The following is a 14382-nucleotide window of genomic DNA, read 5'->3' as shown; positions in this document are numbered from 1 at the left end:
CCCCAAACCTGACCCGTCTTCAGCACTCTTGTGTAACAGTGAGGCTGCCGCCATCATGGCTCCCTGCCACCACATTAACAACCAAACAGGTCGTCTATGAAAGCAGAAGCACGCTGGTCCGAAAAACCCCTCAGAACCCTCAAGTTCACCTCATACTCTGAGCTGAATGCAAAATTCTCAGAAAACAGCCGTTTGACCGTATGAAACCTCTCTGAGGATGCATGAATTAAACTGGTTCCCATGTAGATGGCTAATTACACTCAACCCATTCCAGCGAGATCCCATTTTCTGCCCAGCACACTTCAAAGTGGCTCGGAAAAGAGGGAAAATGGACATTGCATGTTGCGAATCAAAAGATATTTACAGTTTCTGTTCTTTTTCTCCACTTTCAATGCTCCTAGACAAAACAACTATTTTTATTTCCCAAGCTGCCTTTGCAAAATATGGTTATTTGAAAAATGTTTGGAAATTTTCAAAAGGACTAAATGTTTTAGCGCTCTAAATTTTGTGCCACTGTTTCCCCTTTGTAACAGATTCATGACCTTCAAATGATGCTGTGGAAGTGGTAATGTGTACAAATTGCAATTCGTAAAATCATCAAGTTTGTCCCTGTTTACACTGAAAGCATGACAAAATGTTTTCTGTGTGCGTAAAACACCCTGACAGAACCATTTCCCCATCGACTGCTGTCTGAAGATGAGGAATGTTCTCTAAATAAGATATTACTCTGTGGGCTGAGAAATCTCCTTAGACAACGTTTGAAATGAGTCCAAATTACATCTGCATTTGATCCAAACAGGCAGAGGAAAACAAAACTCTTGCAATTGCATAAACACATTCAGATTCAACCGCACTCGGACACGTCAGATTTGAAACCTGGAGACTTGCTTCAAAATTTTGACTGATTTGTCCCAATTTAGATGGTCATGTGATCTAAATATGTTAAAATATGATAAATATGGTTAAGAAATAAACATTCCGCCAATATATACTCTTGTGAAACACAAAAGGAGAGCTTTTTTCTGTAAAAAAAACAATACGACTAAAAAGCACAATAGAAGTATCATACAAGTAGTCCATATGACTTCTAAAAGGCTGAAATCTAATTTGTTGTAACAAAAGCCAACATTTACACTGAATAATGACCTAAATTTGGGTTGTGTGACTTCAGAAGACATGAAATCAAATCAAAGATGTTTTTTTGGACACATGAGATCACATAAAAATGATATATTATGGGGCTGAGTAAATAATTACATTTTTAGTTTACTTTAAAATACAAGAATTATTGAATATATTGATATAAAAGGAAAGAATCTGATTTAAAAACAAGATACTATACATATATACATGATGTTTTATGGGGTCAGGAGTATTAGTATGCAAGGCTAGTTTCTTCCCACAGAATAGTTTAGTAAAGGATGAACATCATGTTCCCAGCGCAGTGAATTCCCAGCAGGGGAAGAGTGCCATCTTTGGGTAATGACAGAATGAATCTGCCTTACTCTCAACATTGTTTTTAATACAGGGATTTATACAAAACTAAAACAGTACAGTATGTCGAGTTAAAGCTGAAATGTATGGAAGCTTGTTTCTGCCACAGAATAAAAAATAAAAAAGGTAATTGCGACTTTTTCTGTCCAATTGCGAGTTTGCTTCTCTTTTTTTTCCCTCAGAATTGCATGACAAACTCGCAACCGTCAGTATTTTTCCCCCACAGAATTGGACTTTATAACTCGCAATTGCAACTTTATATCTCACAATTCTAAAAAAAGAAGTCAAAAGTCATATAAACTCGCAAATGTGAGAAAAAAGTCAAAATTGCGATTTATAAAGTAAGAATCGCAAGATATAAACTTGCAATTCTGACTTTATTACTCACAATTGCGAGTTTATATCTCGCAATCCTGAGAAAAAAAAAGAATTGTGAGATAAAAAGCCGCAATTAAACAAACAAAAAAAAAATTCTGTGATGGAAACAAGCTTCCATACTTTATAACTCGCAATTGTAGATAATTTATAGCATCAAATAAGCATGAATGAACATCAGAAGGAATGTTGTTTCAACCGCGGAAAGATGTCAGTACACACAGTTTTTAAAGTTCAAATCCACTGACGTTAATCTACTAACTCCCCTGACTGCTTTGTCGGACAACAATGGCGGATTCTGATAGGTCAGATTGCCTGTCAATCAAACTCCCTGCGAAGGGTGAATTGTAAGTTTATATCTCACAATTTTGAGAAAAGAAGTCAGAATTGCGATATAAAAAAAACTGCAATTGTGAGAAAAAAAGACAGAATTGCGAGAAAAATTGTCAGAATTGCTATGCATCACGCAATTCTGACTTTATAACTCGCAATTGCGATTTTATATCACGCAAATCTGAGAAATAAAGTCAGAATTGTGAGGTAAATAGTCGCAATTATCTTTTAAAAAAATTTGTTCTGTGGCGGAAACAAGAAATGCCATAGAAATGCGTACTTTTTATATAAACAAAAAAAAACATTTATCCTGATCCAGCACAGACAACTATAAATGAGATATTAAAAGGTAGATTTACCTGAAAAACTCTGTAGCGTTTAGAAAACAACGTTTATTTGAAAATTCCGACCAACCTGACATAGCAACAGTGGCTCAAGCCAATGAGGTGAGTTTGGAGGCGGAGCTATTTGCTTGTTTAACCAATGACAAATGGAGGGAGTGTTCTAAAAACCTTTTGAAAACAGTCATTATTTTTGATTCATTTGGTACTGCTAGAGGCACATAAAAAAAAAAAAAAAATTCACACAAAAAGTACGACTTTTTTAAAATGTAATATAGTAACTGTTAATAAATTGTATGAAGGTTTCTGCTTCATTAATTCAATAACTCTCTGTTCAGAATTCCGGCCAACAGAGTAATTCTTTACTTGTGAAAAAACATCCTGTGGTGGCATTATAATCATACACAAGTCTTTCAGTTTCACAGCATCAAAACCTCATTTGAACAGCCAGGCGCTCAACCATCTACTGGCCTATCAAACGTATAAAAGCCAAAGAACACCGCAGGGTGAGTGTTTGATCGAGAAGTTGGACGAAATAAATACTTTCTTTCCCCCCCGGTGCTTCAAAAAAACAGACCATACATAAAAGTGAAGAGGAGTTACCTAACTAGAGTCTAGATGATAGGCTCTGCAGGGTCTAGGTCAAAAGGCTCTTGGTTTTGAGCACCGCATTAAAGCATATCAAAAGATTGCTTCCATGCCAATTACTTGCGATGACAGTAACCCTTAAAAGGCCTTCTGACAGAGTGCGCTCATTATCCACAGGAGGATTCCCCTTGAGTTAGTGTACTCAGAGAAGCTGGGTTTAAGGTCAAGGAGATCTGTGGCAGATTAAAGAGGGACCAAAATTATCCAATTAGCGATTTTGAGCGCTACAGATGTCTTCGTCTGGAAGGAGAACACCTCAATTTTCTGAATGAATGTGATATTTTTCGTCAAAGATTTGGATGCGAGGACTCAACATGACATCTGTGGAACAGCAGAGGTCTGCAGGCTCAACGGATTGACATCGACATGATGTTCTGTCACAAAAACATCACATCTGACAAATTTCAGCTAATAAATGGACTTCTCCATCAAGGCCATTTTCAAGGATTTCACCAGAGCTGAGGGGCAAAGACTAAGCTTAATACTAAAAATGCACCGAATTACAATTTTGGTTGATATAATAAGCAATAACTATTTTGATATTATAGTCAATAACTGATAAATGGCCAATATTAAAATATATTTATTTATACAAAATAGTTTTTTTTAATGTTAGCATCACAACATCATCACTAAAATTGTGTCAAACAGATTTTCATTTTGAGGCTGAAGATTATATTGAATATTGTTGATAAATTATTAATAACAAAGTTATAAATAATTTGCAATCTTATCATATAAAATATGAATATTAGATAAATTCATTTTGAGATTTGGTAAATATTACAATTGACAACATTTTTTAAATTATTAGCATCATTGAAGACTAAATTAGAATTACATTAAAAACCAAAAAAAAAAAAAATCACTAATATCAGCCAACACTATATTTAGACATGAACCAATATTAAAATTCAGGTCGATACAGATAAGCCAATAATTATTGTAATGGATAGGGATGCGCGATATATCGGCCACCATATCAGTATCGGCCGATATATGTCCATTTTTAATGTCATTGTTATCACCCCCATAAGGAAATTTGGCAAATTTGGAAATTATATAAAATTTGGATTTAGATTTATCAGCCACTATATCGGTTATCGGCTTACAAATATAAAGAATTATCAGTTATCTATATCAGCCAAAATGTTCATATCGGTGCATCCCTAGTAATAGACGAGTAACAGATAAAAACCAATAGTAAAAACATAACCTCTGGTGTCTAAATAAATTAAAAATACACTAAAACCTAAAATTGTTTTAAACGCTACTAGTTAATTTTGGCACAGCAAAATTATAATGTACAGTATAACAATTTTTTTTATTTCGCGATTTGCTGTACATTTAACAGTGTTATCGAATTATTAGCGTTTCTTAAGATGACTTTAAAGACTTTAAGTGATTATCAGATGATGTTCAATATCATACCAATAAATAAAAGGCAGATGCTATAAGGACAGATGCTATTTACACAAAATTGGTGTAAATAGACATTGTAACTAAAATTATAAATCTCTAAAATTGCCTGTTAACTGATATATCCTTCATCCCTAACTGTACCGATAAACAGCATCCCTACTTTACACAGTACCACAACAATGCACAATACAATAAAATGCAAAAAAAAGTGTCGAGGACCACATGATAAACAACAGAACATTATTTCAGTCACTTGATTTGCACAGTTTCTGCAGGGTCACGCTCGGTTGCTCCGCCCACAGTGACACGTCGCATAATGGCTCACGCGTTTAGGACAAAATACAGCTTAAATACGGCTACTCACAGAACTGACACAACGTCCCCTCGCTGCACTTGGTAGTTCCTCACAGTCCAGCGGTTGAGCAGCACAACATCAGGTGACGACCCTCCATCTGGGTTCAAGGACGGCTGGGAAAGATTCAAACACTGAGTCTACAAGAGTCTCTAGAAGAGTTGTGACAGATTAGAAACTTTTAACTTTGATAATTTGTTCTTCTTGGTCTGTGATTTATTGCTTTAATCCTCCACTCCACAAAAAAACTTCCAAAACTACTGTAACTCTAAGAATAAACTCCACTGGCAGCGACTTTGCTTTAATTTTGTTCTGGAAAAGAATCGCTCTGTTCTTCATTCAGCCTTTCGACTGAAGGATAAAAATAACGTCTGCAAGTTAACTTCAAAAACAGAATTTGTTTTTCTCTTAACTCTTTTTGTGGTGGTATATCAAACAACTTGTGTGTGACGAACCTTCTCAAACAATCAAGTCAACGACTGACTTGATACACGGGCCTCCAATGAATCATTAAGGGAGATCTCGATGAGCCATTTCACGCTTGCTGGGATAATTGACAGAAATATCTCTTATCTGTCCTTCTAAAATAAATATCCCGACGAGTGTTCCCGCCTGGAGAATTTATCTGTCACAGCTGGGCGCTCTATCTTTTTTATTCAGACACATTTTCTCATTCTGTATTGGTGTCAGCTTTCAGCATTGTCCATGGAGTGACTTATTTGGATTCAAAGGCCGTGGATGGACCGGGAAAAGCCATTAGCAAATTTATAACACTATGAACCGAGATAGAAAACCAAACTCCAAAAGGAAAACAACAACAACACCACCAGCGTTTTGGTTAGTTAGTGTTCATTAGGTGCATAATGAACCATTACTTCTGTTTGGCGAGGAAATGAGCATGGTGTATTCAGACGGGTTTCTCTCATTATTTTAGGAGTCTTTCATTGTGGTCTTAGTGCTATTAGTGCAATGTTTAGGGCATTTGGTTTGATTGAGCCCTAATGCAAAGTCCTAATATAAAAAAAAAGGTTATTAATGTTTGAATAGAGAAGCTTGTTAAAGTAAAGTTCTCTTAGTATTTCATAGGGCTGGGAAATATATTGAATAGTCATAATATATTTGCAATTATTTTGATGGTATTATATAAATCAAGCAACTGTGAACGTGGTCATGATTTTAATGTGCTTTTTATTGACTATTAAGCTTCCTAAACTTTCGCAAAACTTTCTCGTAAACAAGCAGAGATGTTTTAATAGTGCCTTTGATTTAAACTTGGAAAAAAATTGGTAAGTTTGATGCATTTCTATGATTTAGTTTTAACTGTTTGTCTCAATGAAACGATTCTAAGTTTTTCTTTGAGCGACTCAAAATTTGCATCATCACTCAGAAATGTTCACTTAATTTTAAGTATAATATTTTTAAAACACTATATTTTTTTAAATGAAAATTATTAAATATAATTCTGTTATATTACGGTATTTTACAGTAAATAAAAAAAATAAAAAAACAACACGTCAAGACGTGTATTGATATACCAAGATTTATCAATTTCCAAAATGTCGAAAATATATCAAGATATATTAAGTCCTATGATTTTTATTTTTTATATTATATAAATTATTACATAGAAATAGTGAAGATGGGGTAAGAAAATTACTATGGTGACAAACACAGTAAAGTGATAAAAAAAGCCAACGTGCCAAAAAAATGAACTTAAACTACCTTGTAAGTTGTTTCATAAGAAACTCAGCAAAGCTAGACTAAACCAGATTCATCAAAACAACAATGTTACCAAGAATAGTTTGATGAAATGGATAAAGGACAACTCACCTGCATTGAGGCACCTTCTACGCGTGCCACATAGGCAAGACGATCTAAAACCGTCACTGTCACCGGGACGGCTACAAAGAAGCCACTAACAAACGCTCTGAAGTATCTTCGCCCAAAGCCCGTCTGCGCCATTGCCTGAAGAGAGAGAGAATGAAAAGAGAAAATGACCTTGACTGGTTCAAAGAGTCTGGTAACATCTTATGAAGAAACAACAAAAATGTTTTTGTTGAAGTCTTTCAGGCATGTTTCAATGATATGTTGGATGACTAGCCTCACAAAGAGAACAAAAGTACCAAAAGTACCAAAAGCAGGCCAGAAAACCACGCTTAAGCATGAACCATCTTGTTTTGAATCAAATTGCAAGTGACTAGTGAGGTCAAAAAGAAGAAAAAATGGTTGCTTTATGAGTGTTATTAATGAATTAAGTAATTGCACCTATTTGTAGACCGTATTCGCAATGACAAAACTCTGTAGACCCAATGCATTAGGGTAGAAAACCCACTGAGGCATTGAAATTGAATCTGACAAGAGCACGCTTGCTCTAATACCATTAAATGATAATGTGATGCTTGATTTGGAGGTACAACGGCATGCAATTATGCCTCTTGTTCATTATACAGAGTTCACCATAGAAACAAAAAGACGAAGAGCGGCTTGTACTGTTTTCCCAAAAAAGCCCTCAAGGTCTCCCACAGCAACTTTGCAGACTTAACTGGTAAGCACTTAAAGAAAGTCTTGAAGCCATTTGCTTGCAGGAGGGCATACAAGAGGCTCAAAAATCAGAGACTACAACAACTTAGATGTGAGGGTAAAAAAAAAAAAAATGCTGAGCGAATCACAACGCAGTGCAGGATTTGTCAGGTTTGCACTGCTGTGAGCCAGATACGGCTCAAACAGAGAAAATTACAAAAAAACCTTTTGTGGTGGAAAAAAGACACCTTCCTAACTCTCTTCTGAGTATGTAGGCTAGTCGAGGCAGCGATGCTAATGTAATACAAACACTGAATATTTAAAATTTGCATGAAACGGGATTCGCAAACCATTTTACTTCTTTGTGCTTTCCTTTAGCTCAAACAGGAGATCGTGGTGCTAGCAACACCAAGGTCATGGGTTCGATTCCCATGAAAAGGAAGAACTGATCAAATGTAAATGCGCACCTTGAATGCATTGTAAGTTGCTTTGGATAAAAACATGCATAAACGTAAACTTCTGTAACTTCTAAACTTCGTAATTATGAGAAATAACGTCTCAACTGTGAAAAATTCATTCAAAATTGTGAAATTGCTACATTCTCTATCGACACCTGTGGTTGAAACATAAAAAAGCAGGTTACTTGTAGAGGACGTTTTTTACTAGATACACAGATCACTTTAACTTAATTTTTTTTTATTAACCTCATGCGTAATTGAAAAAATTAAGTTATGTGAACTTGACATTTCCAAATAACTTAAATTTTAAATTACACATGGTTTATTTACTTGTACTGTAAACAATTATATGATCAATAAGTTATGACAACATGTTTTTACATTGCTTTAACTCATCAAAATCAGTTAAGCAATTTTCAACTTTTTTCTAAGTTATACAAGATTCAACTCTTTTTTTTAAAGTCAGTTTAATGTAATTTAAGTTGAAATCAACTGTAAACTGTAAACAACCAAGTTGATTGTACTTAATTTAAGGCAGCAACTTTTTTTTACAGTGTAATAATTTTAAGGCAAAGGAGTTTCCTACAAAATCACTTTTTACAGTGTAGATGCACAGATCACTGATTATAAAAAGTCCTACAAGACCAACTGTACTGTATATCCAAGAAATATGTAATCTGAGCAAGCCATAGTAGCCGGACCCTTCTTTTTTCCTTTTTTTTTTTTACTTCTCTGATAAAACGTAAGATAAATCACGTAAGTACAAATGTCAGAAGTGGCAGAAAAATTTCCTGCAAAAACTTCACAGCTCTGAAAATAAATCATTTAATACTGTAGCAACTCATTTTTTAACAATGTTTTGACCAGTTTTTGACTTTTTATGTTGAGACTTTCTAAAGGAAGAGAGTGAATGAGAGTGTACAATTGTCAACATTATAAAAAATGCCCAGAAATACTATAAATGACTAAAATACATGATTATCAATATAAATTTTGACATATAAATTCAAGTAAGCTGTTGAACTGTTAGAAGGCAGGGTTTGCAACAACAGTAAAATTGTGAAATATTATTACAATTTAAAATAACTGGTTTCCCTTTGACTAGATTTTAAAATATAATTTATTTCTGTGATGCAAAGCTGAATTTTCAGCATCTTTACTCCAGTCTGCAGTGTCACATGATCCTTCAGAAATCATTCTAATATGATGATTTTCTGCTCAAGAACTATTTCTTATTTTCATCAATGTTGAAAACATGATATAAAACTGCTTGATATTTTGGAAACCGTGATACATTGGTTTCAGGATTCTCTAATAAATAGTAAGTTATGCCAAGTTAATGAATTTTGATTAAACATTATTTTTCTCTGGAAGACTTTGCAAGAATCAAACACAATAACATGTGTTAAAGGGACAGTTCACCCAAAATTTTTAATTCTGTTACTCACCCTCAAGTTGTTCCAAACCTGTATACATTTCTTTCTTCTGCTAAACACAAAAGAAGATATTTTGAAGAATATGGGTAACCAAACTGTGGTTTAAAAAAAAAAAAACTGATAGATAATTTAATAAAATAGTCAATGGGTGCCGTCAACTGTTTGGTTACCAACATTCTTAAAAATATCTTCTTTTGTGTTCAGCAGAAGAAAGAAATTAATGTAGGTTTGGAACAATAAGAGGGCGATTAAATGATGACAGAATTTTCATTTTTGGGTGAACTATCCCTTTAAGAAAGTAAACGGGGTCAATTTTGATTTCACATCTTCATCTAACAGATTCTCTGATGTGTCTTACCCTGCACTGGCACTTCTTGTAGTGTTAAGTATTCATTCGCTTAGTTCGTGAAGAGATGCATCCATAGCACAAGAGTGCGACTAATGAACTATTATGACAACGAGCGGCTAAATTATCCATGGTGTTCTGGGTAGACCTGCCAAGTGCCAGCTGTCAGTTTGCTCTAACAATATTCCCTCACCTCACAGTGAAAGATTCCCAATCACCCCGGAGCCACACAACACATGACAGGCTACAAAAAAAAAAAAAAAAAAAAGTCTATTTTTTCTTGTCCCAAGCCACAATCCTATATTTTTCCTTCAGGCTACAAACAGAGAGCGACGTAATGGTGCAATGCCCAGGCCGAGGCTCTATACAGTATATGGTTGGCGCATGGATCTCAAAGGTGTGTAAAGTGGAGCATCTAATAGTTTATTCTTAAAAACGGGCAGATGGGAGAATCTAGGACTGGTGCGCGGTGATCAAAAGAAAGCGTCAAGTTCATTTTTCATCAAAGGCCCCTTTCAGATTCAGAGTCGAGAACATTTTCCACCATTTTCCATGTGCTACGGACAGAAATAAAACCAAGGTTGGCACAGCAGGTGTGCAACATAGATGGATTTTTTTGTAGCCGAACCCAATTAAAAATGTGTTTCTAGAGTTGAAAGCAAATGCCTCTGTAATATTAGGTGACCGTTCCACACAGCTTCGAAGCGGTGCATGGTGGTCTCCAGCTGAATCAATTTATCATATGCTTCCCGTTTAAAACTCCTAACCCATTTATCCTGCAAGTAATACTGTCAAATATGCCACCTGCATAAAGTAAAACTAGCCTGGTACCTTTGTTTATGCATACCTGAGCGTAACCATTTTAATTGCACTAGTCATCAAATATGTCGAAAAATGCTTAGTGAACTCGCTGCTTTAGGGTAATTTGAAACTGCAATGACAGATTTCCACTCTTGACAAGGCAATTTTCGGTTTCCTTGATGCATGGGCATATTTTAACAGTGCATTTCACAACGCGGTGCTGACAGGCGGAATCTGATTAAATTATCTCAATGTCTGCACCTGTATGATTTCAGCTGGAATGCTTGACCATTAGTCTGCATCACAGCAGCGGTGAGATTAATGTTGTGCTGCAGACAAGCAGACAGAAAGAATTACACTGACTCACAGTATCCTATGGTAAAACGTTTGAAAACAGTTAATAATTTACACTAGAAGTGAAATGTTGAATGATTTTAAGGTTCACATGCATCTTAAAAGCCTTTCTTTTTTTTATGATATTATTTTTTTAAATATATTTAAAAAAATTATAACATTTAGTTGTATATGTATATATATGTATATGTATGGGGAACATTTTTCTATGGAAGTCAACAGTTACTGACATTTTTCAAAATATCTTCTTTTGTGTTCAGCAGAAGAGAGAAATTTATGCAGGTTTGGAACAACTTGAGGGTGAGTAAATGATGAGAGAATTTTCATTTTTGGGTAAACTTTACCTTTAAATAGTTTATATATTTAAAGCTGCAGTCCGTAATTTTTTTTTTTTTTTTTTAAATGTACAAAATTTATACAATAAGCAAGTACATCATGAATCCATTTTCCAAACCGTGTTTTTGTCTTATCCTGAATCACTACGGTACACCTACAATAAGTGTTTATATTCTGACTGTTTTAGACTGGTTCGGGTCGTACCGTTGCCCAGTACCTGCGTGACTCATCATAGATATAAACAGAGAGAAGTAGCTGTGGCTGCAATATTCTTCCGCAAGACGCATCCCAGACAGCAACATAGTGTCGGCACAGATTCGGCCCACATCTGGTATGTGTTGAATCCACGTGCACCAGATGTTGGCCGGATCTGGGCCGACACCATGTTGCTGTATGGGATGCAGTTCTGTTTATTAACCGCTAGAGCGCCAAAAGATACAGACTGCAGCTGTGTATGTAGTTTAAATATGTAATAATATATACAACCATTTTATACTGCAAAGCCAATATGAAGTGACGTTTTCACAAGTTAGTGATTAAAAATTCAAAATAATCTTATTCATTGGGGCAGCTACACAGGGCAGCTTTAATTAATTAGCCTAGAATCTAAATCCAGTATTCATATGGGAGAATCTTTTTATATCAGCATATTCATGTGTTGGCAATATATTATGAGAGATATATATATATATATCGCAAAAAGAAAGAAAGAAAAGAGACTGATCTTTACTCCTGAACTGAGAGACTGTGATGAGCAGTAAACAAGCAATTCTGTGTCTCAAAACTTCATAAACTGCCTACCTACCTAGAAAAAAAATAGACATTATTAGGGCAATTAACATTTGGGCATCATAGGCCTGATCTCGAAGGAAACAGCGAATTAGTCTTCTGGTTCTTTTCTTGTTTGAGAAAGCAAACTCGGATATACATCAAAACTTAATTTAATGCTTTAAACATTAAACAATAGGCTAACTCAGTTAGTTATAACTGCACAGTATACACTGCATACTGTCTACTACTAAAAAAATGACATTAAATAGTAATATACAACAACAAACAATTTAAATGTTATTACTATAACACCGTCACATGACCTTTTAACAAAGCATGTGTGTTTATTCAGAAAGTGGCTTCCAGTTATCATTGCGGATATACAAACTATTATTTTGCATCAACACTTCTTAACAGATATCTCTTCAAATGAAATGTGTGTCTGATACAAGGTTCTTTTGTGATTCTGGAAATGGAAGGTCAAGTCGATTCAAGTGCACTGCATTGTGGGATATAGTATTCTGTGTAGTTGGTATACTGCACATTTGTATTACAAAATAATTACAGGTTTTGAGACACAGCCTGTGAGGTCAGCCTGTTCATGCAACACAACAATATTAGCAAATGTCGTCGTCTTATCTTACATCTCTCTTGTTTCGTTTTGTTGTGTACTAAGTTAAAAACTGCAACACTAACTCACACTACATTAGCGTGAATGGCGACCACGCTGGATTGACAGGACATGCCGCTATTAGGCTACTATAAACAAGAGCAAACAATAGGCGTGTGATGAACTTTATCATGGATGGACGCAATTAAACCACAGAAGCAAAAGTGAAGCATAAACTCTTCAGCACTGGTAAGGTCTGAAGGATGAGTATCAATGGTTTCAGAGGTGTCAACACACTCACCTAATGTCTTTATGTATGTACGTCGCTCCGTCAGTACGACACCACGCTCGCTGCTTCCCGGGTCCTAACGCCCTCCGAGTCTGATTCATATATTTCCTGACAGGAAGATATTGTGGACACGCTGGAATAATACATGAGGAAAAGCCCTCAAAAACTACTATACATTATTAAGTTCATATTCAATTTTAGCATAAGAAAACAAGGATACGAGTAAAACAAATATGGCGTCTACTTTATTAGGGCGCCAAATGATTGCCCATTGTATCATAACATTCACATGATAGCCTACACCAGACCAAAACATTGTATTATGGTAATAGAAAAAAAGAAAAAAGACAATCCTGTTTTTAATGTATGTGTGGCAGATGTAAATGTTAGTCATTTAAAATTCACCACCAAATTTACCAATTATGGGAACTTCGTCAAACTGTAAAAAATTATATGATCAATAAGTTACAACAAAATGGTTTTACACTGCATTAACTCATCAAAATAAGTTCCTACTAACTTTTTTTATTAAGTTGTAGAGTTGTAAAATCTTTTTATTAAGATTCAACTCATTTATGTCAGTTTAATGTAATTTAAGTTGAAATGACTTAAACATCCAAGTTGATTGTACTTATAAATTTAAGGGAGCAGCTTTTATTATTTTTTTACAGTGAGTTAAAGAAGCCGTGGTTAATGATTGTTTGCAGTCCTCATGTTGGATCTATCTCAAGAGAAGCAACAATAAATGAAAGCTCACACTTTACATCAATCAACCTTTATTTGTTTGATGGTTAATATTCAACATTTACAAATAAAAACTTTAGTTGCAACATTCAAAGCTATGAACTGGTTACATTTTCATATAAACACCTTTTGTACAAAATCTGTAACACAGGCTATATGGAATACTTCCATCCCATTGTATGATATAAAGTACAACTTTACAAGTTCAAAAAATTGAACAGAAAGATTATAATCCATAAAAAGGAGAGTGAAAGGAGAGAAGAGGAGAAATACAAGCGTCCTACGACTTGACCATTGGCAATCCATCGAAATTACAAAACATGATTGCCTGAAATGAGCAACTCTCGTAAAACATGGGAATATGAGAACATTTGCTGCAAAGCCGTTAATAAAATAGGGAACAAACGAATCGGTGCCCATCTCTAAGAATTGTGTCACTGTTCCAGTTTGATTATTCGTGCTTCAAATGTTTTAGGTTGCCAAAAAAATACAGCACTTTGTACTTTGTATTTATCTACAAAAATGCAATAAAATAACGGGGGACATTTTTGCTATGAACAATTTTTATAAAATGCAGACCGTTTCAATTGTCTACGTGATTCGCGAAGGCAGTTGCGTGTTTTTGAAGTTGTATTGCCACAACTAAACACATCAAATTATCCATTATTTATTAAAAGAATTGTGGGCTTTCAAGCTGGCAGTGAAAAAGCTGTTTGTTACTATCAATTTGACATCAAAACGTTGGCAACGTT

At 34.9% G+C, this 14382-nt stretch overlaps 2 protein-coding genes across 2 annotated transcripts in view; both read right to left on the bottom strand.

Annotated features, from left to right (window-relative positions):
* immp2l (inner mitochondrial membrane peptidase subunit 2) overlaps positions 1 to 13033 on the bottom strand; it is an 87343-nt gene extending 74310 nt beyond the window's left edge. The window contains exons 1-3 of the mRNA XM_084094152.1: positions 12899 to 13033; positions 6796 to 6930; positions 4978 to 5081 (exon numbers count right to left, since the gene is read on the bottom strand). Coding sequence (XP_083950278.1) covers positions 4978 to 5081; positions 6796 to 6927 — 236 coding nt within the window. The 5' untranslated portion in view covers positions 6928 to 6930; positions 12899 to 13033. The remainder of the gene's footprint in view (positions 1 to 4977; positions 5082 to 6795; positions 6931 to 12898) is intronic.
* Positions 1 to 14382, bottom strand: part of kctd15a (potassium channel tetramerization domain containing 15a) — a 572168-nt gene that overhangs the window by 435115 nt on the left and 122671 nt on the right. The window lies entirely within an intron of this gene.

The sequence above is a fragment of the Abramis brama genome (assembly GCF_963993115.1).
Source record: "Abramis brama genome assembly, chromosome: 20".
Classification (NCBI taxonomy): domain Eukaryota; kingdom Metazoa; phylum Chordata; class Actinopteri; order Cypriniformes; family Leuciscidae; genus Abramis; species Abramis brama.
The sequence above is the reverse complement of the archived record's forward strand: the minus strand, read 5'-3'. Positions and strand labels throughout refer to the sequence as shown.